This window comes from Balearica regulorum, chromosome W, assembly GCF_011004875.1.
Source record: "Balearica regulorum gibbericeps isolate bBalReg1 chromosome W, bBalReg1.pri, whole genome shotgun sequence".
Lineage (NCBI taxonomy): Eukaryota > Metazoa > Chordata > Aves > Gruiformes > Gruidae > Balearica > Balearica regulorum.
In genome coordinates, this window is record NC_046219.1 from 22,624,580 (window position 1) to 22,650,136 (window position 25,557).

General features: G+C 44.6%; 1 protein-coding gene across 1 annotated transcript in view; it reads right to left on the minus strand.

Moving 5' to 3' along the window:
* The window catches only part of LOC104638526 (CUGBP Elav-like family member 4), a 396,138-nt gene that overhangs the window by 24,251 nt on the left and 346,330 nt on the right, over window positions 1–25,557 (minus strand). Inside the window, exons 9-10 of the mRNA XM_075739073.1 lie at window positions 23,056–23,199; window positions 3,556–3,722 (exon numbers count right to left, since the gene is read on the minus strand). Coding sequence (XP_075595188.1) covers window positions 3,595–3,722; window positions 23,056–23,199 — 272 coding nt within the window. The 3' untranslated portion in view covers window positions 3,556–3,594. The remainder of the gene's footprint in view (window positions 1–3,555; window positions 3,723–23,055; window positions 23,200–25,557) is intronic.

Here is a 25,557-nt window from a genome sequence, read left to right on the forward strand (position 1 = left end):
TGGACAATGCATTATTTAATGTTTTGCTACTAATCTTAGTACCACAGCTGAAAAAAAAATCTTACTGTTGACCTTTTTTTTGTTACTCTTCTGCTTCACTTTTGACTCAGTTTTTCTCACTCACACTCATTTTGTCTCATCCAGTTTCATGCCAGTCAGTGCTCTAGGTTCGTCCCACCCAAATGTCTCTCCATCTTTAGCTTTAAATAAAGCTACAACAGCAGAGTAGTATCTGAGGTAGTAAATAACACTTTTCTAATGATTAGTCACCACAATGAAGCCACAGAAGGGGAATGGACAAGATTTTTCACTGCTCTTCTGTGCAATGTCTTTTACTGATCTATCAGCTGGATACATCCGTGCTGTTAAGTCCTTAATACTGGAAGAGCTGTGAATTATGGGGTTTTTCTAGGCAATATTGTCCTATCATGGCTACTACTGACTTAGCATGGATTGGGCATGGAGACCCTGTGCAGAGGGCTGGAATCATACCAGTCACTTCTGGTCTCACGGGGAGGATCAAAGGAGCTTGTCTTTCTGCACATATTAGTACTCCTCCATGGTGCTGGCCACACATAAGGCTCACACAGACTCCCAGGCACTGCAGGTTGTACCTGCAAGTTTGCCATATCACAGGGTACTTAAGGCCTCCTAGGAATGGCCACTCAAGGGATATATGGATTTCAGGGTGGGTTTTTTCTTCATTATTTTGTGCATTTACTATTTGAAATACACATGAAGTGCCTCTGAATCCTTGCTACCTAGTCTTGAGAGGGGATTTGTAATAAATATATTGATTTTGGCAGAGTTCAAATGATTCTCCTCTCTTGCTCTTGCTTTCTCTCCACCAGCTTTTTTTTTTTTTTTTTGGCTACAACCACCTTTTTAATTCTAAAGAAAAAAGAGAACAGAGGCAACAATTTTGGAAATATTTTGCCATCTGTATTCTTCAGGGCTTTACTTACCACAGTTTGTGGGCTTATCTGCCACATCACAGAAGCCCTTTCAGTGTTTGACAGCAACTTTTAGAGCATTTGCAAGGAAAAAAAGACTTCAGATCACTGTGGCCTAGACTGCTTGTGTCCCAAAAGGGAGATTTGTACATGAAAAAAAAAAAAAGTACATCACAATTAAAACTGAGTGAAGATCTTTCTTTCTCAGTTAGGAAAAACACTCTGGTGGATTACATCAAACTGGGTGCTGCTGGTGCTTTTTTTTGACAGCTTCTTATTTTTGGAAAGGAGTTCAATAAAACAAATCTCTTCCTTGGAAACATCTCAATTAAAAAGTTTTTTGAGCATCGTCTTGAAGCACACGAGTAATTACTCTGATGTCAGTATGGTTGTGCATGTGCTTCGAATTGGAATTAATGACCCTGAAGAACTGCGACCAAAGTAAAACTAGATAAAAAAAATACAGGAGTTACTGTGTTTCTGCCAGGAATATCCCTGGGATAAAATCCTTCAGTGTCCTCCTGGGGCCACATGCACTTGGCCAATCTCTTTTGTTAGGTGCAAAAAAACCACACAAAACTTTTTTTCTGGAGAACTCTCTCCTGGTAAAGGACAGGTACATCTTCAATGGGCTCATCAAGGTGGGAGTCTACAAGAGAATATGGACCTAATTTATTGTGGGGGATAAAAACCCAAACAAAAATCTTAGTCCTACTACTGAGGAATCTTTTTATAGGAAACAAGCTGAGACCTCAACATCAGCCTGATCATGAAAAGGTAGAGGCAGATCATAATTATCCATGATAATGAAAACACCGTATACTCATACCACTGACTCTTTAACAACACAGGTGTCTATAGCTCTGCAGTTTCTTATACAACCATAAGGAACAAGTTTATCTTCAGTGATCACAGCTATGCTACGATATAAAGCTATTGCTTGGTGCCAAACTACAGAGACACTTGTATTCCTCGATCCTTTTGCAGATGTTATTGAAAAGTCTCCCCGACACAAAAATAAAAGTCTCTGCTTTAACAAAATTGCATGCATGCATGTCCCCCTCTCCTCTAGCAAAACCTGCAGCAAAAAAACCCAGTGTGATGAAGCAAAAAGCATTTGGCTATGGAAACATATTTTAGTTTCAAACTTCCAAGAGGCCTTGTCATAAGCAAGGAAAAGAAAAGAGGTAAAAATGCATTGACACTTATCTTCATATAGTCACATCTAAAGGAGATTCTAAACTATGAAGGCTGTATCTTGCATAAGCACCTAATGTTTATTGAAAGGGTCTTAATCTGTTTCTGTCTTAATCTGTTGTCTTCAGTGCAGCACCTCTTTCAAAGACATTTTGATCCCATTCCTTAATTCTCAGTGGAAAGGATACTGCTCTGAAGACTGGAACAATACATTTTTCAAATACATTAGAGATAGAAGTGAAAAATTAGAACACTTCATAGTTCTTTGGGAAGGTTGAAGATAGGGAATTCCTGCCTGTACCTTAGATGGGTCAAAAAAGGCCTGAATCAAAATCGCTGAATCTTACACATTACAGCTAAAATGGCCTAGAAAGATCACCTAACCCATCTCTCTGTCACTAATTCGGGAGTGCAAAATGTTTGTTGTAGCTGAGGGCCACCGAGTGCTAGTTTATTGGGGAATCTCTGGCGTGGAACAGTTTTAACAGCAGGGACGCTTCCTGTCTCTGTAGCAAACACATAGGGTTTTATATTTCTGATTTTTTTTCAAAGAATTATTTAATGGAAAAGTCAGCCAGTGGTGGAAAATATTTCCATTTTTGGAAATATCTCCATTTTTGTTATTGGTGATAGGCTGGGATTCCAACAAAACAAGCTGCTGCTTCTGATATTTTTGACACTGATATATATATTAGAAGTTCCCTTGGAGTATCAAGCTGGCTCCTTTCCAACAACACAAAGTACATGAGTCTAATAATGAGACCCTTGTTCAGATTTGTCTAGGTCATCATTCAAACAAAGCTTCCTTGGCTTTGGTTGAGTTTTATCTATGTATAGAAGTTAAGAGTAACTAAGCAAGAAGTGAGCATGGATCCTTCTATTAATTTCTTGGGTGTGGGAAGAAAGAAATTAGGTGTTATTTAGAGTTCAGGAACACATATTTACATAAAGTTAATATGCTGGGATGAAATTGGATACAGACTACTTTGAAACATTTGCAACACAGAGCTATTGAGACTAATACTGTCCCAGATCAGTCACCTGGGATTAAATTGCAGCCCAGTCAATCTCTTAATTGCAGATTTTCTTCAACCAGCAGAAATGCTCACTTTGGCTGAGCAAGGGCAATCAGGACAGCTGCTGGCTTGATGCTAGTGACCAGAAAGACTTTCTAGAGATGCAGGATGCCCCTGGGGTGGGGAACTTGGCCAATCCCTTGTTAAGTATCCTTCCATCTCTTTTTCTGAAGTGATGCACACACAAATAGTTCCTGGTTTATGTGTGGGTGGGTGTGGTTCTAGCCAGAGGCCCAAGTAAAAAAAAGGCAGAAGCTAGAGAGTTGCAGAGCTGAATCTTTTTGAGGGGCTACAACTACAGGCAACACCCTTTTCCCCATGCAGGTTACCTGTGCTAGTGCTTTGTATCCAGTGGTTCCCACAATTCTTCAGTAAGGACGATTAGCATCCTTTGGCCTCTTCAGCTGCACCTTCAGCCTCTTCATACCAATCTGGAAGCCGTTCATAGCCTGGATAGCAGCTTGGGCACTGGCAGGATTGTCAAAACTCACAAAACCTGTCAAAACATGATGATGAGCTGAAGGGGGCCAAGGCACATACATGCAATGAGCACTGAGAATGAACATGGGCAAGTGGGTGAGGGCAGTGGGTGGGCACGAGAGTGAGGAGAGGATGGTTGCCAATGGGGGATGAAGGGTAGGAGGGGTTGTTGCATATCAGTGTTGCAGGACGCAGTGCCTGGTCTGAGTGCCAGTTTGGACACAAGACTATGTGAAGCATGGGGATCCAAATGCTGGTGCCACAGTACCAGAACACATAAGATTTGGGTCACCTTTGTCAGCAGATGTGATGCATGGTCTCAAAGCACTCTGTCTTGCTCTTTTTCCCTCCATCATGACTCGGGTAAATCTCTAGACCCTCCTTCACTCACCAACATAACCTTTCCTTTGCCTTCCATTATTCATGTTGAAGGGACTCTGGTATACCTACTGCTACTTCCTTGTTATGGCAATATAAGTAAAAATGTGAATTTAATAAATTTTCCATTACGGTATTCATTGGCATGAATAGTTTGATTATTGGCCACTTAAGCAATATGAGGAGCTTTATTAACTGGCAATTACTGCAGACTTTATGTTGACTCTGCAATTGAGAGAGATGAACACTAGTGCTTTCCATAAGTAATTTCATACCTTGTCAGTAAATCATCCAATCAGACATGGAGCGCATCTAGCAGTGGAAACACCTATAGTGACTGAATATTGTATCTACAGGCCACCTAAAATGACATTCTTTATCTCAATGGAAGACTTGCTCTCTGGGGGATCAGAAGAGCCAATATAAGTCAGAACCACACAGAATGCAATGCACCTAACACATTCAGCTTTGTGGAAGATTTTTGGTGTCAGTTTATTTTTTTTATTTTTTTTAATGTTAGCTCCAGGAAAAGGCCTCATTTTCCAGAATGTATATGACTTTAGCTGGAATGACAATGGGTCTGAGATATTAGTGCAGCAGGGGGCCATCACACAGTATAAAAATTGCCTCTGCTACCTTTGCCAGAAATGTCCCTGTGTGCCAACAATATTTCTGAACACAAACCCCGGGTAAGACTAACGTGGACCAGCCTGCACTCCAGACAAAGACATCTTTTTTTCCCACCCCTGCAAAGCTCTGGCAACACAAATCAACCCTAGGAAACCAGTGTCTCGCAGTAGACAGGCTGAAATGAAGAGACAGTTTGAGAGTCCTTCAAAAATGAAGCATTTGCTGAGCATTTGCTGCCAGGTATACACCTGCTCCTGACAACAGCACCAGCCATAGCTTACAGCCTTGGGCTCTACTGGGAATGCATTCAGCAGCATCTCCTGCCTGATCATTTTCCTTCTCAAAAGCAAGTCTCACAGATGACACAGGGTGGCTTTCATTTGAAAAAGACAGGCATATACATTCAAGCATACCTTCTTACTCTTGCATTAACACTGTACTCCCTACCTTTGGCTAATAGCATAAGTTTATGAGAGGTCATAAAAGCTATGGTCCTAGCCTCAAAGTGAAACAACAGGTTTACTGAGTAGAGCAGATGCAGTTTTAAGAGGGAGGCCCATGGAATAAACAGGCATCCCTCTCTGTCCTCCCTTCTCGAAGCCAAAGATCCAAGTAACTGGCTGTCCATGCAGTTTTTCCTGCCAACAGCCTGGATGAGGAGGTATCAACACTGCAGCTCTGAAGATGTGAGCAAAAGTGTTGCTCAAGCCTCACAGCAGTCTTCTCTAGACAGAAAACTGGAGCATTATGGTGAGTAATGAGCTGGGGTATTATTCAATGGCAATGGATCTACTTTTGCAGTTACCTATTAGCCAGTAAGCACCTGGTAATGTTCCCAGTTTACATTTGACTAGTTGAATAATCTATCAGTCAACAAGGTCTTACCATTTGATCTCAGCAAAGGAACAAACTAAACACCTCCTGATTTCACCTGAGTTGAGTCAGCCTTTAAATATTGCTGGAAGCTCCCATAGAAATGCTTTACTTGATCTTTAACTTGAAATTTTCTGTCTAGCTACCTCACATCTTTCAATATAGGATGTAGTGAAAACCAGTTCTTTTTACAATCACCACTGGATTGCTAATACTCCTGTCCAAGACCCATCAGCTACATCTAAACTAAAACTGCCAGGAAAGTTTCAGAGAAACCCTATCACCTCTGCCACTGAATTTTTAGAAAGGTCCTTCAGAAAGATCTTCTGATTCTCCTCCCCATCCTGCTGGGGGAGGGGTGAGCAAGCAGCCGCATGGTGCTCAGCTGCCAGCTGGGACTAAACCACAACAGTGGGGTAAAAATATGAGTCACCCCTAAAAAAAATGGTTCTTGCATTGACTCCTAACATCAAGTAGCAAAATTTCTTCTCTCATAAGCATTTTTAAAAGCCCAATAACACAATAATCCTTCTGGAGCCTGTTCTGCCATATCAGGAGATGCACAATGTGTAAATACAATTTCTGGAAACCCTTGTAGAGAAGGATTTTAAAGGATCATTAGAGACCTATCTTTAGAAAAACCATATAATTTACCACTAAATGGTCAGAACAATCAGATTCGTAGGTCATGTTGCCAAAAAAAAGGGGAGAAAACTTATTGCCTGTGAAGTAGCCAAAGACAGCAGCTACTCTTAGATGTACCTCCTCCCTTTTATAACACTAACATGCCTGGCTAAATATCAAGGGGACTGAAGCTCAGCTGGGGAAAGGGCATAGTCTCACTGCCTCTAGGTTTTCCTGCAAGGAAGACTAATAGCATCCTGAGCTCTATTAACAAGAGCACAGACAGTCAATTAGGGAAGTGATTACCCTTCTCTACTCAGCACTCATTAGATCACACCTGGACATCTAGTTTTGGGCACCCCTTCCCCCAACATAGGAAAGACAGTGACAAAGTGGAGCGAGATCTCCATAGGGCCATCAGGAAGAACAAGGGCTGGAGCACTTGCCTGGTGAGAGCAAGACGACAGAGATAGTCTGTTTGTATCAGGGAACATTCAGATTAGATATTAGGAAAAGGTTCTTCACTGAGAGGGTGGTGGTGGAACAAACCCCAGGGAAGTTGTCATAGCACCAAATCTGTCAGAGTTCAAGGAGCTTCTGGATGATGCTCTTAGTCATATGAATTAGTTTTAGTTAGTCCTGATAGGAGGAGGGAGTTGGACTCAATGATCTTTATGGGTCCTTTCCAAATTCAGATATTCTATGATTGTATGATTCACAGTGCTGCACGGTGGGAGAATGAGAGACAAGGGACATAAACTGAAACAAGAGATGTCCAGACTGTATATAAGGAAACATTTTTCACCATTATATTGGGTTTGTGTGGCAAGGTTTTGGTAGCAGGGGGGGCTACAGGAGTGGCTTCTGCGAGAAGTTGCTAGAAGCTTCCCCTAGGTCCGACAGAGCCAATGCCAGAGGATCAGAAGGCCAGTAAGTACTGGAGCAAGTTTCCCAAATTCATACCACTTGTTCAGTGGTTTTCATTGTTTTTACTAACTTGCAAAAACATTTGCTATTGCAGACATATATATAGTACATACATAACGTACATACCTATATATATGTGATATATTATAGATCAAGACTGGGGAGAGTGGAAATGATGTTGAATTTGGTTGGGGATTTGAGAGGTATACCTATTTTTATGGGAATCTGCAAGTTGTTACCCTGATGACAATCTTTGAAGATGTCAATACATACTATTTGAAGATGTTAATCTCATCTGGGGATTACTTCTATATTTGCTTACTTGAAAAAGGAAGATATCACATGCACCAATACATTAAAACAATGATAAGTTTGCAAAATGAAGCACTCGAGTTAGATATACAAGAAATTGTCACCTATAAAATTTTAATTCTGTATTATTTTGTACATGCATTAAGGCATTGCGTCTAACCACACATTTCAGTATTTTTCATGGCATCCTTGTTTTAATTACTGTAGAGAATGAATAACATAGCAGAGTGAGGAAAATGGCAATGTATCAGACACCTTATTGCCAGTGTTGGAATGTAGACAGTAAATAAGGCAGTGAAAGGATGGTTTTGTAATTGTACAACCAAATGCTGCCTTGGAGAACTGGAATTGATCCCTATTTCTGCCTTTCTGCCATGACTTCCCAGTTATGCTTGGTATGCCTTATGTCACAAAATTCCTTTAATAAGATGACCTAGGCTATTTTTTTACTAGTAAATAAAACAGTGCAGGCTCTGTGTGCAAATGCTACATCATGGCTTGTATCTACATGAATAAGCTCCCTCTGATCATCTTCATGGCCCTCCTCTGGACTCTCTCCAACAGCTCCATGTCTCTCCTGTACTGGGGCCCCCAGAGCTGGATGCAGTACTCCAGGTGGGGTCTCACCAGAGCGGAGTAGAGGGGCAGGATCACCTCCCTCGACCTGCTGGCCACATTGTTTTTGATGCAGCCCAGGACACAGTTGGCTTTCTGGGCTGCAAGCTCACACTGCCAGCTCATGTTGAGCTTCTCATCAATCAATACCCCCAAGTCCTTCTCCTCAGGGCTGCTTTCAATCCATTCCTCGCCCAGCCTATAGTCATGCTTGGGATTGCACCGACCCACGTGCAGGACCTTGCACTTGGCCTTGGTGAACTTCATGCAGTTCGCACGGGCCCACCTCTCCAGCCTGTCAAGGTCCCTCTGGATGGCATCCCTTCCCTCCAGCGTCTCGACCACACCACACAGCTTGGTGTCGTCGGCAAACTTGTTGAGGGTGCACTTGATCCCACTGTCCATGTCACCGACAAAGATGTTAAACAGTGCCAGTCCCAATACTGACGCCACTCGTCACTGATCTCCACTTGGACATTGAGCCATTGATCGCAACTCTTTGAGTGCAACTGTCCAGCCAATTATGTCTCTCCAATTTAGAGACAAGGATGTTGTGCGGGACAGTGTCAAATGATTTGCACAAGTCCAGGTAGATTATGTCAGTTGCCCTTCCCTTATCCACCAACACTGTAACCCCATTGTAGAAGGCCACAAAAATTTGTCAGGCACGCTTTGTCCTTAGTGAAGCCGTGTTGGCTGTCACCAATCACCTCCTTTTTTTTCCCCCATGTGCCTGAGCATAGTTTTCAGGAGGATCTGCTCCATGATCTTACCAGGCGTGGAGGTGAGACTGACCAGCCTGTAGTTCCCCAGGTCTTCCTTTTTTTCCCTTTTTAAAAATGGGGGTTATGTTTCCCCTTTTCCAGTCAGTGAGAACTTCACTGGACTGCCACGTCTTCTCGAATATGATGGAGAGTGGCTTAGCAACTTCAGCCACCAAATGAAGCTTTACTCTGCGTTCCTTTTCTTGGTGCTCCATTCGTGACCTGAGATTTTACTGGCAGAAAAGCTGTAGCCTGTACCTGCATCTGAAGCAACATAAACATAGCGTGCCCTGCATTGTGCTAAATACTTTGCGAACACTGTGCTAAATACAAGCGAACAAACCGATCAGAGTCATGGCATCTCGGATTAGACATCCAAGATTAATAAATAGTTTTGATGATCTTTCTATGTCTCATCATCCCCTTGGTGAAATGAGGACGTCATGAGCACTGTGAAAATTCTGTTACTTAGCTCTGTGAACCTCTCAAATGATCTGCTGGGAAGGTCCTCAGGAAAACAGATGAGAAATAATAATAAATTCATATTCATAGCATTGTTTTAATATTGTGCAGGAAAGATGGTCTGTGGCCAAGCACAGATCTTTGCAGATCTGTTGAACAGCTGCTCAGTAACTAGCTAGCTGACAGACTTCAAAATGCTGAAGAGCAATCCTGTGCAGTGAATGAGACAGGATAGACAGATATAAAGTTGAAGATAGATAGATGGGGAACAGATGGATGGTTGGATTGATTGATAGAGATTTGGCCATTCTACAGCTCAAATTCAACTTGCATGGGAGAGATGTAATGGGTAGCCAAAATGCTGTGGTGGGTCTGCAATCTCACAAGAGCAGGATGTGGTAAGTCTGTGCTCTGCAGATCCATCACCTTGAGTTCAGAAATGGGCCTACCTGTTGCAGGGGTCATCATTTCTGAATTTTGAACAGAAACTTCTGGACTGAATGAAAGTAGCACTAGAGATGGTCCTCTGGAATTTCTACACAAGAGGGTGTTCACATTTGAAACTATAATATCCTTTGAGCACATGTAGGACCAGTTGTATATGATTCAAGTTCATCTACTCTATGTAATGTCAAAGGGTTTTTAGAGGAGGTGGCAGTAGGTAGCACACTATGCAGACACACAAGAGTCTAGTCAGATTCTTTTCCTGGATCCTAACGCTGATTGATTGATTTGAAGCCCAAAGCATTAAGTTTTTAATCTCCTTAAAGACTTTTTGGTTTTTATCTTTTTTTTCTTCTGGTGTTAACTCTTAATAGTGGTCATTTCTATTAGTCACGTAAATGGCCGTTCCCCTTTGAAGGTCATTAAATGAGTAGCCACAAAGACACTGCAGTAATGAGTTCCTCCATCTAATTACCCCCTGAGTAAAAAAAGAAAAAGAAAAAAAAGATTGTGTAAGTGTGCATGTGAGTAGGTATGTAGAAACATATCCATAACATTTAAACATACTCTGGATGGACTATGTGTATCATTTGTGTGGAGAGATGGATAGAATAGTGATAGACACATGGACAGAGAGATAAATAGAAGATAGATTCTGTTAACATATTCTTGTCTAATAAATTGTTAAGCTACAAAAGAAATCAGAAGTCCCTATGTACAATGTATAGATTTTTCTTTAATGTGAATTACTGGGAAAAGACAGAGCTGTCCCTTTAACTGGAGAGCTGCAAACAGCTGTTGCTTATGCATACATGCTTATTTGTTCTGAAAGTTTTGGTAAGTCAGTGCATAACTGACAGATTTATCTCTCCAGTACACAATCAACATTAGAATAAAGGAAAAATGCTTTCGGTGCACCTTTGAGAGTACATCACAAATTAATCTAAACATCAAATTAATTATACTTTGTAAACGAATAGTGGCTGTTGTCATTTAACCTGGCCGGCAGCTAAAACAACCACACAGACATTGGCTCTCCCCAACCCCAGTGGGATGGGGGAGAGAACCAGGGGGAAAAAAAGTAAAAATCTTGGTTTGAGATAAAGACAGTTTAATAGGACAGAAAATGAAGATAATAAGAATAATGATAAAAGAATATACAAGTGATGCACAGCACAATTGCTCACTACCCACAGACCACCGATGCCCATCTAGTTCCTAAACTGCCATCTAAGCCCCAGTAATCTTCCCCCAAGTTATATACTGAGTATGACGTCATATGGTATGGAATATCCCTTTGGCCAGTTTGGGTCAGCTGTCCTAGCCATGTTCCCTCCCAGCTTCTTGTGCACTGCCAGTCCACTTGCTGGCAGGACAGTATGAGAAGCTAGCAACAAACAAAATATCAGTGGTTTATCAATATTATTCTCATCCTAAATCAAAAATAAAGCACTATAGCTGTTACTAGGAAGAAAATTAACTGTATCCGAGCTGAAACCAGGACAGTGGCTCACAGCCCTAATTCTTCTCTAGCTCCTCCTCCTTCCCTAAAACCTCCCTCAACCAACTGCAATGGCTGGAGGTGCTGTGCAGTGAGTTTGGTGAAGAGCGCTTTCTCTTTCTTACTCACACAACTCTCCTTATCAGCTTGATAGTGCCATCCTTACTCTGCAGATCTGAAGTCTCAGAGCCTGGTTGCTTTGGAGTATAACAGAGAGAAGCTAGCAGACAAACTTTTGTGCCTCCTTCCCATTTCCTCTGGGAGCCAAAAGCATCCTTCTAACCGTGTCCTCCTCCCCTTGGCATTCCAACTAAGCTGGACACCTCATGAATCGCTCCTTGGCTCCTGTGCCAGGTCCTTCAGAGTGGAGAGGATCACGACACACTCGTGCTCATCTAAACCGAAACATCCCAGGGGTCAGGCATGCTTAATGCGCCTCAAAAAATCATTCCCATGCTGTCTCAACTCAGGCACTCAAATTAGTGGCTTCTTCCATCATGCTCTGAGCTTTGGTCTGTAGTCCGTAGCTATATGGGAATGATAATATGATATTGTCCAGAGACCTGAAACAGAATGTATTGCCCCTAGATCATGTAAAGACAAGACAATAGCCTAATTCCATGGGCTACAGGGAGAAGGGCTTGGGTAGACACTTTTCTTAGGAAATATTAAATCGAATTTAATCATAGTATTGGTAAGAGCAGCAAGCAGAGCTCCACCTCTCCTTCTCTCCCAAGTGCTTTCTAATAATTCCTATATCTGGTGAGAAACACCAAAAAACTTTGAGCTGATAAATAACTCTCCTCATCGATTGATCCTAAAGCCCTGTGCAAAGGAGTCAGTGTTCTCCTATAAGAAGGGGAATCCAAGGCAGACAGCTAGGTTGACCCATATGGGGCAGGAACATGTGAATGGAATTTCTTACCCTTATACTACCTTACTCCTGGACCTGCTCATTTCCATGGATGAACTTAAAGAGAGCTTTTTGTACAGGCTCTTTGGGAAGGACAGACAGGGCAGATGAGGAAGGGGTGTTGCCCTCTATGTCAATGACCAGCTAGAGTGCATGGAACTCCACCTGGGGATGGACGAGGAGCCGACCGAGAGCTTATGGGTCAGGATTAAAGGGAGGGCTGGGGCAGGGGACATCATAGTGGGGGTCTGCTACAGGCCACCTGACCAGGGAGACTGAGCAGATGAGGCCCTCTATAGGCAGATAGGAGCAGCCTCACGCTCACAAGCCCTGGTCCTTATGGGGGACTTCAACCACCCCGACATCTGCTGGAGGGACAACACAGCAGGGCACAAGCAATCCAGGAAGTTCCTGGAATGTGTTGATGATAACTGTCTCCTCCAAGTGATAGAGGAGCCCACGAGGAGAGGTGCTATGCTGGACCTTATTCTCACCAATAAGGAGGGCCTGGTAGGGGATGTGAAGCTCAAGGGCAGCCTTGGCTGCAGTGACCACGAAATGGCGGAATTCAGGATCCTCAGGGCAGCGAGGAGGGCGTGCAGCAAGCTCGCTACCCTGGACTTCAGGAGAGCAGACTTTGGCCTCTTCAGGGACCTGCTTGATAGAATACCATGGGACAAAGTCCTGGAGGGCAGAGGGGCCCAAGACAGCTGGCTAATATTCAAGGGTCACCTCGTCCAAGCTCAGGAGCGATGCATCCCAACAAAGAGGAAGTCAGGCAAAAACACCAAGAGGACCCCGTGGATGAACAAGGAGCTCCTGGGCAAAGTCAAACAAAAAAAGGAAGCCTACAGAGGGTGGAAGCAAGGGCAGGTAGCCTGGGAGAAGTACAGAGAAACTGTCCGAGCAGCCAGGGAGCAGGTTAGGAAAGCCAAAGCCCTAATAGAAATTAGTCTGGCCAGGGATGTCAAGGACAACAAGAAAAGCTTCTATAGGTATGTTAGTGATAAAAGGAGGACAAGGGAAAATGTGGGTCCCCTCCGGAATGAAACGGGTGACCTGGTTACCCAGGATATGGAGAAGGCTGAGGTACTCAATGACTTCTTTGCCTCAGTCTTCACTGGCAAATGCTTGAGCCACACTGCCCAGGTCACAGAAGGCAAAGGCAGGGACTGGGAGAATGTAGAACCGCCCACTGTAGGAGAAGATCAGGTTCAAGACGATCTAAGGAACCTGAAGGTGCACCAGTCCATGGGACCTGATGAGATGCATCCGCGGGTCTTGAGGGAACTGGTGGATGAAATGGCCAGGCCACTCTCCATCATATTTGGGAAGTCCTGGCAGTCCTGTGAAGTTCCCACTGACTGGAAAAGGGGAAACATAACCCCCTTTTTTAAGAAGGGTAAAAAGGAAGACCCAGGGAACTACAGGCCGGTCAGTCTCACCTCCGTGCCTGGCAAGATCATGGAGCAGATCCTCCTGGAAACTCTGCTCAGGCACGTGGAAGATAAGGAGGTGATTGGTGACAGCCGACATGGCTTCACTAAGGGCAAATCATGCCTGACAAATTTGGTGGCCTTCTATGATGGGGTGACAGCCTTGGTGGACAAGGGAAGGGCAACTGACATAATCTACCTGGACTTGTGCAAGGCATTTGACACTGTCCCGCATGACATCCTTGTCTCTGAATTGGAGAGACATGGATTTGATGGATGGACCACTTGGTGGATAAGGAACTGGCTGGATGGTCACACTCAAAGAGTTGTGGTCAACAGCTCAATGTCCAAGTGGAGAATGGTGATGAGTGGTGTTCCTCAGGGGTCGGTACTGGGACCGGCACTGTTCAACATCTTTGTCGGCGACATGGACAGTGGGATTGAGTGCACCTTCAGCAAGTTTGCTGATGACACCAAGCTGTGTGGTGTGGTCGAGACGCTGGAGGGAAGGGATGCCATCCAGAGGGACCTTGACAGGCTGGAGAGGTGGGCCCGTGCGAACTGCATGAAGTTCACCAAGGCCAAGTGCAAGGTCCTGCACGTGGGTCGGCGCAATCCCAAGCATGACTATAGGCTGGGCAAGGAATGGATTGAAAGCAGCCCTGAGGAGAAGGACTTGGGGGTATTGATTGATGAGAAGCTCAACATGAGCCGGCAGTGTGCGCTTGCAGCCCAGAAAGCCAACCATGTCCTGGGCTGCATCAAAAGAGGCGTGGCCAGCAGGTCGAGGGAGGTGATCCTGCCCCTCTACTCGGCTCTTGTGAGACCCCACCTGGAGTACTGCATCCAGCTCTGGGGGCCCCAGTACAGGAGAGACATGGAGCTGTTGGAGCAACTCCAGAGGAGGGCCACGAAGCTGATCAGAGGGCTGGAGCACCTCTCCTATGAGGACAGGCTGAGAGAGTTGGGATTGTTCAGCCTGGAGAAAAGAAGGCTCCAGGGAGATCTAATTGTGGCTTACCAATACCTGAAGGGGACCTACAGGAAAGATGGTGAGGGACTGTTTATCAGGGAGTGTAGTGACAGGACAAGGGGTAATGGGTTCAAGCTGAAGGAGGGTCGATTTAGATTAGATGTTAGAAAGAAATTCTTTACTGTGAGGGTGGTGAGGCACTGGAACAGGTTGCCCAGAGAGGTTGTGGAGGCCCATCCCTGGAAGTGTTTAAGGCCAGGTTGGATGGGGCTTTGGGCAACCTGGTCTAGTGGAGGGTGTCCCTGCCCATGGCATGGGGGTTGGAACTAGATGATCTTTGAGGTCCCTTCCAACCCAAACCATTCTATGATTCTATGATTCTATGATTTTTTTTTATTTTATTTTTTTTTTAATTGAGAAGCTGCTAGATTTGGCAGGGTGTGTTGGAGCCACATTGTGAGTAGGTCCTGAACAATATTTTTCTTATGTGCCTCAGGGTCCATTGTTCCACTCCTATTTCTTATGGAGTGCTGCCAATGCACTTTAGACCTGAACTGCAATGCCCCTGGTCCCGGTGCCCTGCATAGCTTTGCCAGTGTCTTAGGCTCTTGATGTTTCCTTCTGTTTCAGCTTCCAGGTTGAAACTTTGTAGACTGTCATGACCTTCCTGCTGCCTCACATCTCCCATCCCACCTTTCTGCTACCACACTGCAGTCTTGAACTGCCACAATGTGTTTTTAATAACATAATACAAGCTCTACCCAACCCTCAGCCCTTCTCCTGAGCTTAACCCCTCCTGTGTCCTGTCTTCACTGCTTTTCTCACCTTTAATCCTTTGGTTCCCCTTTTTCTTTACATACGCTAGGAGCCAGAAGAAGTTTAGTAGGGAAAAGAAGGTAATTAACTACCATGACCCTCAGCAAGTAATGTTATTCCGTCTCTTTGTATCTTCAGAGAAGACTGGATTTTTTTTTCCAAATGGGGTAGCCCACTAGAAACTTTCAAGTGGACTTCATGCAGGAATCTTGAATGAAATTCGATGTCCATGTTATACCAAGAGTCAAAGAAGATGTTTTTCTTTAGGCCATATAAATCTACGGTCCTAAGAAGCCCTCACAGTTTGTAGTCAAAGCTAGAATGCCCACTGCTACATTTAATGTGGGACATTTCAAAAAGGAGTGGGACATCCCTACTGCCAGTGTGAAAGTCTATCTGGAATGAATAGAAAAGGAGAAAAACATCCAGTAGTTGTGGTTGCTCACACCTCGGGTATCAAAATGTATCGAGTTGAGTGGAGAGAAACCATGGTGTCTCTGTGGGCATGAGAGATTTTTCACAGGCTTCGGGAGTCTTTGTCCCATGGGGACAAACTGAAGATGCCTCACCAGCGGGTATGGGGAACAGGAACATGCCAGAGAAACATGTGAGGGACAAGGACGGGGGCACGAAGCAGAACTGGCCTGACAGTGTCTGCTGCTCTATGGCATGCAAAGAGCTGGCAGATCCAGGTGCTCACTGCTCTCAGAAAGAGGCGACAGGTGGAAAGAATTTCCAAGTGCACCAGTAAAGCAATTCCTCCAGCTTTAATTTATCTATATCTTATGTGACACCTTGGGTTAATCATTTTGCCTCTGCTGCTCCATCCACATCCTCATTTTTCTAATTTCTGTCATGTCTTCCTAATTAATATTGCCCAAACCTATCCTTTTATCTCTCTTCTCTGTTAAAACATTTTCCTAGAACACATCTGTCTCTGTATTTGAGTAGTTTAACATCTTCAAATGACTTCTTAAAAATGTCTCTTCTGTGACAACAGTGAGTGCTTCTGAAATTAGGACTGTAGTGTAGTGTCACTCTACAACTGAATTAGATTTCAGCCATATATGGGCAGCGTGAAGAATGACTCTTCTCACATTGACTGCTTGCCTTAGCAGCCTTAATAGTGTCATTTTACTGGAGTTTTCTTTCTGCTTTTTACACAAACTGGTCACATTTAAATTATCTGCACAACTGAGAGGGGAATTATCACTAGAACCATTGAGACCAGTACATAGATGTATTTCATGTCCTCTGACATTTAGTATACCTACACACAGAAGAACATATACACATGCAGTAGGAATGTGAGACACAGTGCAGTCTCTGCCTTGAAAAGAGACAAGATATAGCTCCAGAGTCTAGCAGAAGTTGATGTTTAGGCTGTGGCACACTGTGCCTCTGTGCAAGACATCCTAGATCAGCCTCCTGTGAGAATGGGAGTCACTATCTTCAAGAAGTGTCCCATTAAGTGTAATATTTTCCCAAATGATTTCTGCTATGGCCCTGCCATTTCACTGGGAATGGACAGCATGGCCCAGTAGGAGAAACATGATGGATGTAAAAGAAGTGCATGGGAAGAGGCTACAGGTATCATCTGGGCATTGAGTGAAGGACTAGTGAGAGAGGAGAGAGAGGGACAGAACGGTAAAGAGCTGTGAAAGTGAAACGACTAAGTTTGAATACAAGAGCATGGACAAGGCAGTGCCTGAGGAGAAACTCAAGGAGATGCTGATATAGTCTGTGTGATGGAGGCTCAGCCCATGGTGGGTAGACAGAATGTTGGTGAGTGGGGGAGAGAGTGGTCTGCACTTGGACATGTTACAGTTGCATCAGGATGGGGGGAAAGAAAAGCCTGAGGTTTCAAAAATTGTAAGAGAAAATAAAGGATTTGGGTCTAGTCTGGATGTGTGCAGCAGAAAAGTCAAAGAAGTCTCCCAGTTTAAATGATTTTTTTTCATTGAGAAGTCAGGGTTGTTTCTCAGTCTTACACACTACAGCAAGCAGTCTTGCTATGAAAAAAACACTAGACATATTTTAAGCACTTTCACATTTTATACATGAGATTGGTGTTTGCTGTAGCTTTCATTCCTCCCTGTTCCTTGTCAGCCAGGAGGCAGCAGCCTCTGAATTGGAAAGTCAAAGGCTTCATGACCACACCATGGTTTCTTCAGCACGTGCAGGTGCTAAAATGGTTCTCTGCAGAGTCCTGGACTCCAGAAACCAGGAGAAATGCTTGTGGCTGATCAGACTTTCTTCCTAACTCTTCTGTGGCTGCCCTTACGCTATCCTGCCAGTAGTGGCCAAAGGAGATTACTTTGTGCTGGAAGTGCAGGGGAGAATTCAGAGCCAAACAGGAAGGAATAAAAGTATTATTTTGAGAGTCTGCTCTACCGGTTCACTCACTTAGGGCTAGCTGCTTACAGTTAGTTCAACAGTGAAACAAGAGCAGGAAATTAAGTATTTTTTTTGTTCCTGTGGGAAAAAAATAGTGACATTTTTCTCTGTAGAATTTTTTTTTTAATTTTGAATAAGCAGAATTTCTTGACAATTTCTCGACAATGTAGGGCTAGACTCTGTTACAGCAATTTAATTGAGATCTGCATAGCAGATGATACATTTTAAAAGGTCATATAAGGGTGGAATATCTTTCTGGGGCCAGACTGAATTGTCCCACTGAGACTACCAGTTGGAGAGCTAGAGCTGGGTTAAAAAAAAAAAAAAGACACAAAATGCAAATATGTTTTTTATATGTTGAGTTTTGAGAAATGTTTAAGCAGAAGAAGAAAGAGTTTTCTTACTTTCAAAGTTAACAAAAATCCTTATTTTTCAATAGGAAAAAGTAATTTTTATTTTTTTTAAAAATTGACTTTCTGATCAAAAAGTATAATCAGCACCCACTTCAGTTCACTTAGCAAAACAAATGAAAGGCCTGATTATCTCTAATACACTCTACATTTTTACATTGAGCTAAAGTAGAAGATCGGCAGGGTGGGAGATTTTGAATAGTAGTGTGACATAGTTGTGATAATTAGCTACCTGCACTTCTGTTATTTCTATCCTTCTGGGTATTTTGCACATGGCAGAATAGTCAACATATTTGAGACCAACTGTCACTGCAGGCACTCAGCTCTATGGGAAAGTTAAAGCCAGAGGAAAAGTAGGGCTTGATCTAAGAGGAGATAAGGTCCTGTCCAGAAGATACTATCCCTTACTGGACTTGGCTCTCATGTCATTTCTCCATTTACCTTTATTCTTCCCACTTGTCAATATGGTGAGAACCAGACTCAGTAGTCCCCTAAATATTTATGGTAGGAATGGCAGCTTCATTGCCAAAGATCCATTTATAACCCATGGGTATTCTTGGAGCATTAGTTTTCAATGTCACCTAGAGCTGTGCTGGTCTGCTGATCTTGTTATCACCTTTTATATGATTAAAGCTCTAAAAAAAGCAAAAGCAATGGGCTCTGGAGAGAATGGGGCCAATTCATAACTTCTCATTTCAATATCCCAACTGCGTCTCCACATCAAACTCTTTTGTCCTTCATTCCTCTAGTGCTTGAGAGTGTGACAACCTAATGAGTAATGGTGAAGGGGAATGCTGTGTCCTGTCACTTCAGGGGGCAGGGCTCCTTCAATTAAAGGGGAAAATAGCCTGTTCAGACCCTCTATGAAAAAAAAAAGGGGCACAAAACTCTTGGAAGTACTATCTGACATGAACAATACCTAGCAAAGGATGAGGAAAGAGTTTTGGGAGGTGGGTTGTCCAGGAGGAAAAAGGGAAAAGCAGCATGGAAAGGAAGTATAGTGTGGAGACTGACAGTGGCTTTAAAATCAAATGAAACTCCAATAAATCTTAACTCTGGAAGTTTGCCTGAGAGACAATATCCAGATCAGCTGCAAGTAATAGGAAAAGAAAAGCAGTAGTTTGTCCCGTTGCACTTCTTGGGGAAAATCTGCAAAGAGCGCAGGATGGCGGAGAACCAAAAATTACACATCCCAGTGGTGAGCACATGGATAGGGGAGATCCCCTATCCACCAGGTGGGATGGAATCAAATGTGCCAGGGTCTCCATGCCACCGCACTGCCAGAATCACAGAATGGTAGGGGTTGGAAGAGACCTCTGGACATAATCTAGTCCAACCCCCCTACTAGAGCAGGATCACCTAGAGCATGTTGCACGGGATCACGTCCAGGTGGCTGTAAGGCCCTGATAACAAGTGAATGTCGCAAACACCCGTCTTGACATGGACAGGGATGGGCTGATGATGACCAGGGAGTGTTGACCAAGGACGGAGCCTGTGGAGGCAGTATAATGTCTTGTGAGACCACTCCTCTATTCCTGAAACACGTAAACAATGACCATCTGTGCCCTGTGCACCATGTGCCTGTGAAAGATCACCACTCACTTGGTCAGCCCTGGGGGGGGGGGCAGTGAGACCCCCAGGACCCCCACAACCCACCGACTCATTTCTAGAACATTTCTGAGCATTCCTGAACATTCCTGAACATTCCTGAGCACATACTGCGCCTGCTCAGTGATGACAGACCCCCGCCTATGGGGCGGGCACATCGGGTTATAAAACATAAGTTTTCGGCACACGCCCACCACCTGAAGACTACAACTACGAGCAGAGAACATCGCTGGATCCAAGGGTGGTGATATCTTTCCTTTCTCTCTCTCTCTTTTCTTTCTCTCTTTCTTTTCCTCTCTATCACTCTCTTTGTCTCTAACTTAATTTTCGGCACATTAGGGTAATATCGTCACACGTTTTGCTAAACCCTTACCTTTCATAGTTCTGCTAAATTTTGAGCATTGTTATGACCTTTGCCAAGCCTCTATCTTTTGTAGTTCCACTGAGTTTTAAGTAAATTTATGATTGGTTTGAACCTCTAAAGTAATTGTCATTACTCCTGATTACCGCACAGAGAATTTAAAAGATAACCTCACACTAACCCCCTGAGTGGGACGGGACAGCGGGTTTTGAATATCTCCAGAGAAAGAGACTCCACAACCTCTCTGGGCAGCCTGTTCCAGTGCTCGGTCACCCTCAAAGTGAAGAAGGTTTTCCTCATGTTCAGATGGAACTTCCTGTGTTCCAGTTTGAGCCCATTGCCCCTTGTCCTGTCACTGGGCACCACTGAGAAGAGTCTGGCCCCTTCCTCTAGACATCCACCCTTTAGATATTTTATAAGCATTAATAAGATCCTCTCTCAGTCTTCTCTTCTCCAGGCTAAAGAGACCCAGCTCTCTCAGCCTTTCCTCATCAGAGAGATGCTCCAGTCCCCCAATCATCCTTGTAGCCCTCCGCTGGATTCTCTCCAGTAGTTCCCTGTCTTTCTTGAACTGGGGAGCCCAGAACTGGACACAGTACTCCAGATGTGGCCTCACCAGGGCAGAGTAGAGGGGGAGGATAACCTCCCTCGACCCTCTGGCCACCTTCTTAATACACCCCAGGATACCATTGGCCACCTTGGCCACGAGGGCACATCGCTGGCTCATGGAGAGCTTGTTCACCAGGACTCCCAGGTCCTTCTACGCAGTGCTGCGTCCCAGCAGGTCAACCCCTAACCTGGACTGGTGCATGGGGTTATTCTTCCCTAGGTGCAGGACCCTACAATTGCCTTTGTTGAATTTCATTAGGTTCCTCTCTGCCCAGCTCTCTAGCCTGTCCAGGTCTCGCTGAATGGCAGCTGTATTGGGTTTGTGTGGCAAGGTTTTGGTAGTGGGGGGGCTACAGGGGTGGCTTCTGCGAGAACCTGCTAGAAGCTTCCCCTGTGTCTGATAGAGCCAATGCCAGCCGGCTCCAAGACGGACCCGCCGCTGGCCAAGGCCAAGCCAATCAGCGCCTCTGTGATAACATATTTAAGAAGGGGAAAAAACCAATTTAGGGAGAGTTTTTGCAGCCAGAGAGAGGAGTGAGAAGATGTAAGAACATCTGCAGACACCAAGGTCAGTGCAGAAGGAGGGGGAGGAGGTGCTCCAGGCACTGGAGCAGAGATCCCCCTGCAGCCCATGGTGAAGACCATGGTGAAGCAGGCTGTCCCCCTGCAGCAGCCCATGGAGGGAAGGATGAGGGGGTGTAGAGATTCCACCTGCAGCCCATGGAGGACTCCACGCCAGAGCAGGTGGAGACACACCTGAAGGAGGCTTTGACCCCATGGGAAGCCCAGGCTGGAGCAAGCTCCTGGCAGGCCCTGTGGACCTGTGGAGAGAGGAGCCCATGCAAGAGCAGGTTTGCTGACAGGACTTGTGACCCCGTGGGGGATCCACGTTGGAGCAGTCTGCTCCTGAAGGTCTGCACCCCATGGGAGAGATTCACGTTGGAGCAGTTCGTGAAGGACTGTCTCCCGTGAGAGGGACCCCACGCTGGAGCAGGGGAACGATGAGAGGAGTCCTCCCCCTGAGGATAAAGAAGCGGCAGAAACAACATGTGATCAACTGACCGTAACCCCCATTCCCTGTCCCCCTGTGCTGCTGAGGGGGGAGGAGGTTGAAACCGGAAGTGAATTTAAGCCCAGGAAGATGGGAGGGGTGGGGGGAGGGTTTTTTTAAGATTTGATTTTATTTCTCATTCCTCTACTCTGTTTTGCTTGGTAATAAATTAGATGAATTTTTCTCTAAGTTCAGTCTGTTTTGCCCATGACGATAATTGTTGAGTGATCTCTCCCTGTCCTTATCTTGACCCACAGGTCTTTCGTTCTACTTTTTCTCCCCTGTCTAGTGAATGAGGGGAGTGATAGAGCGGCTCTGGTGGGCACCTGGCCCCCAGCCAGGGTCAACCCACCACAGCAGCACAGCCTTCTGTTGTATCAGTCACTCCTCCCAGTTTTGTGTCACCAGCAAACTTGCTGAGGGTACACTCTGTCCCCCTCGTCCAGGTAATTGATGAATATGTTGAATAAGATTGGACCCAGTACTGACCCCTGGGGAACACAGCTAGCTACTGGCCTCTAACTAGACTCTGTGCTGCTTATCACAACCCTCTGGGCTCTGGCATTCAGTAACTCTGCCTTCTCTGTATCCTCCTCTCTTCACAGCAACACCATTACAAACAGTGGGACCCCGCTGAGACACCATGCACACATCACCACATGGCTGCTGGCTGGCTGAGCACTCCCATTGTGGGTGCAGCTCAGGGTGTCCCTAGCCAATAGCTCACAAGCAGCTGAGTCTGCGCTATTTCCATGCTGTAGTTGGTGGGGTTGAGCCAGCAGTGAACTCAGAGCTGTGTGAGCATGGTGCAGCTTTCAAACCCAGTCTCTTAGCACAAGCTGTCAGCTGAAAGGATTAGGTTGGTCTATCTGTATCTGATATGGTGCTGCCTTTGGTCCAGAAAGCTCAGAGCATGGCTGCCTGTGGTCCCCCTCCGAAGACCAGGTGCTTTAGTCTTTTCCGTACCCTTTCCACCTCCCTTTCCAAGGGGGGATATTTTCCACCCCACCACCAGCAGCCGCAGCACCCTGCTGCTGGTGAGATGCCAAACCTTCATCTCTAAGCAACGCATCCAACTCTGAGCATGAGACAATTAGGAAAAAAAGAGGGAAGGGGGAAAGTATCGACAAGAGTACATTGAGAGAAATCATAAAGCTTAAGCAGAAAGAAAGGAGTTTGAAAGGTAAAGTATTCAGAGAAAGCCCTTTCCTGGATGAATCTAATTGTTTTGTTATCTTTACCCACCAAAGCATTTACTTTGGTTTGTCGCCCGATCCACAAACACTTTCGAGGAGATGACATTACCGAAAGGCAGGAACATCTGCATCAGCTCAGCATCCCCAAACTCCTGGGGCAGATGGTAGATAAACAGGTTACAGCCCTCTGGTCCTATCAAGAGAAAAAGATGACCCATCAACGGAGAGAAATAGAATATGAGAATGCAGAATGTGGAAATTTACTTTGGCATCCCCTCTCTCACTGTGTGTGTGTGTGTCACTTCTAGGAAGCAGTCTGTAGACTCTCAGATGAATGGGCAAAGCAGAAGACCAGGACCACAGAAAGTCACCTACAGGCCATGCTAACTTCATTAGTCTTCCCAGGACAGATACCAGAATAAAATCTAGAGACAGAGGAATGCAGCAGCACATATGGCCATGGAAAGACAAAATGGAGAAATAAGAACAAAAATGAATGAAAGAATAAGGTTCATAGTTTTTCTTTGCTCCTCATAATCTCATTTAATCTGTAAAGTCTTGGGTGACCCACACTAACCTCTTCTCAGTGTCTGCATGCCTAAGTTTCATTATCACATACCCACAAATCCACTAAGGCAAGCGCTGTGTACTTACAATGGTCGAAGCAACCACTGGACTGTTGGAAACGTATTCCCTGCCCCATGACACTGCCCGGAACACTGTCCTGGGCCTTGAAAAGCAAGTCCTGTGGCAACATGGCACCCCAGAAAGAACTGAGTCAGGCAACGGGACTCATTTCCAAAACAACCTCATAGACACCTAGGCTAAAGAGCATGACATTGAGTGGGTGTATCACATCCCCTATCATGCACCAGCCTCTGGGAAAATCGAACAATACAACAGACTGCTAAAGACTACACTGAGAGCAATAGGACCTTCAAACATTGGGATACACATTTAGCAAAGGCCACCTGGTTAGTCAACACTAGATGGTCTACCAATCGAGCTGGCCCTGCCCAATGAAAACTTTTACATTCTGTAGAAGGAGATAAAGTCCCTGTAGTGCACATATTCTTTATGTTGGGGAAGACAGTCTGGGTTAGTCCTCCTCAGGCAAAGGCAAACCCATCTGTGGGATTGCTTTTGCTCAAGGACCTGGGTGCACTTGGTGGGTGACGCAGAAGGATGGGGAAGTCCAATGTGTACCTCAAAGGGATTTGATTTTGGGTGAGAACAGCCAACAAATTAAATTGTATGATGCTAATTGCTAAATAACCCTGCCATTGTATGTCATCATTGCCACAATTGCTATATGCTGTATCAATTGTATTGCAGTAAGAATAACCCAGATATTAATTAAAAAAAAAAACACTTTAATGAAACCAAGCAAGGTGCAGCGATGATGGAACCAGAACCCAACACTACACACTGTCTCTCCTGCCCTGAAGGACTGTTATGACAGATGGAGCCCAAAGTCATGGACTAAAGAAAATCAACGGACATTTTAGAGGAATGGCCCATAGATTAAGGGAATGATATCTGTGTGTATATCAAAAGACAGGAAAAATGGTGGTAATGAAGTGGAATGTATTGAAAAGTGTGGGACTTACTTAGGCATGATGTAAATAGCATAGAATAAGGGGTGGATATTTTCCTGGCTTCAACTGGGATAATTTTCTTCCTAGAAGATGGTATAGTGCTGTGTTTTGCATTTAGTATGAAAATAATGTTGATAACACACTAATCTTTAGTTGTTGCTAATCAGTATTTGCAAGGACTTAACTGTCAGCTTCCTGGGCCTTGCCAGCAAGGAGACATGAGCCTTCTGCAGGAGGTGCACAAAAAGCTGGGAGGACAGCTAACTCAAACTGACTAGTGCTGTTCCATACCATATGACATCATGCTCAGTATATAAGCATGGGAGAGAGTTGGCTGGGGAGGGCTGCAACTCGGGAATTAGCTGGGCATTGGTTAGTGGTTGGTGAGCAATTGTGCTGTGCATCGCTTGTTTTGTACATTTATTATTATCTTCCTTTTCTGTCATATTAAACTGTCTTTATCTCAACCCATGAGTTTTACTTTTTTTGATTCTCTCCCCATCTCACTGGTGTGAGAAGCAGAAAAAGTGCTTGACTCTGTGTAAGCACTGCTCAGCAATAATGAAAACATGCCTGTACTATCATCAACACTGTTTTCAGCATAAATCCAAAATATAGCCCCATACTATCTACTTTGCAGAAAATTAACAGTATCCCAGCCAAAACCAGCATATTCTCCACCTCTTATTCCATACCATTTATGTCATGCTCAAGTCTCACACTATCCAATACCCACTGACCCCCTTTCCATCCTTTGATATAATACACAGATAACATTCCCTTAGTCTATGGACCACCCCTGTAAAATGTCTGTAAAATGTCCACAAAATATCCATTGAGTTCATATTACATGAGCCCCATGACTTTGGGCTCCATCTGTTATGCTGGTCACTCAGGACAGGATAGGTGGTGTGTTGCATGGAGTTACTGGGCACCGAAGCCAGCTCAGGTTG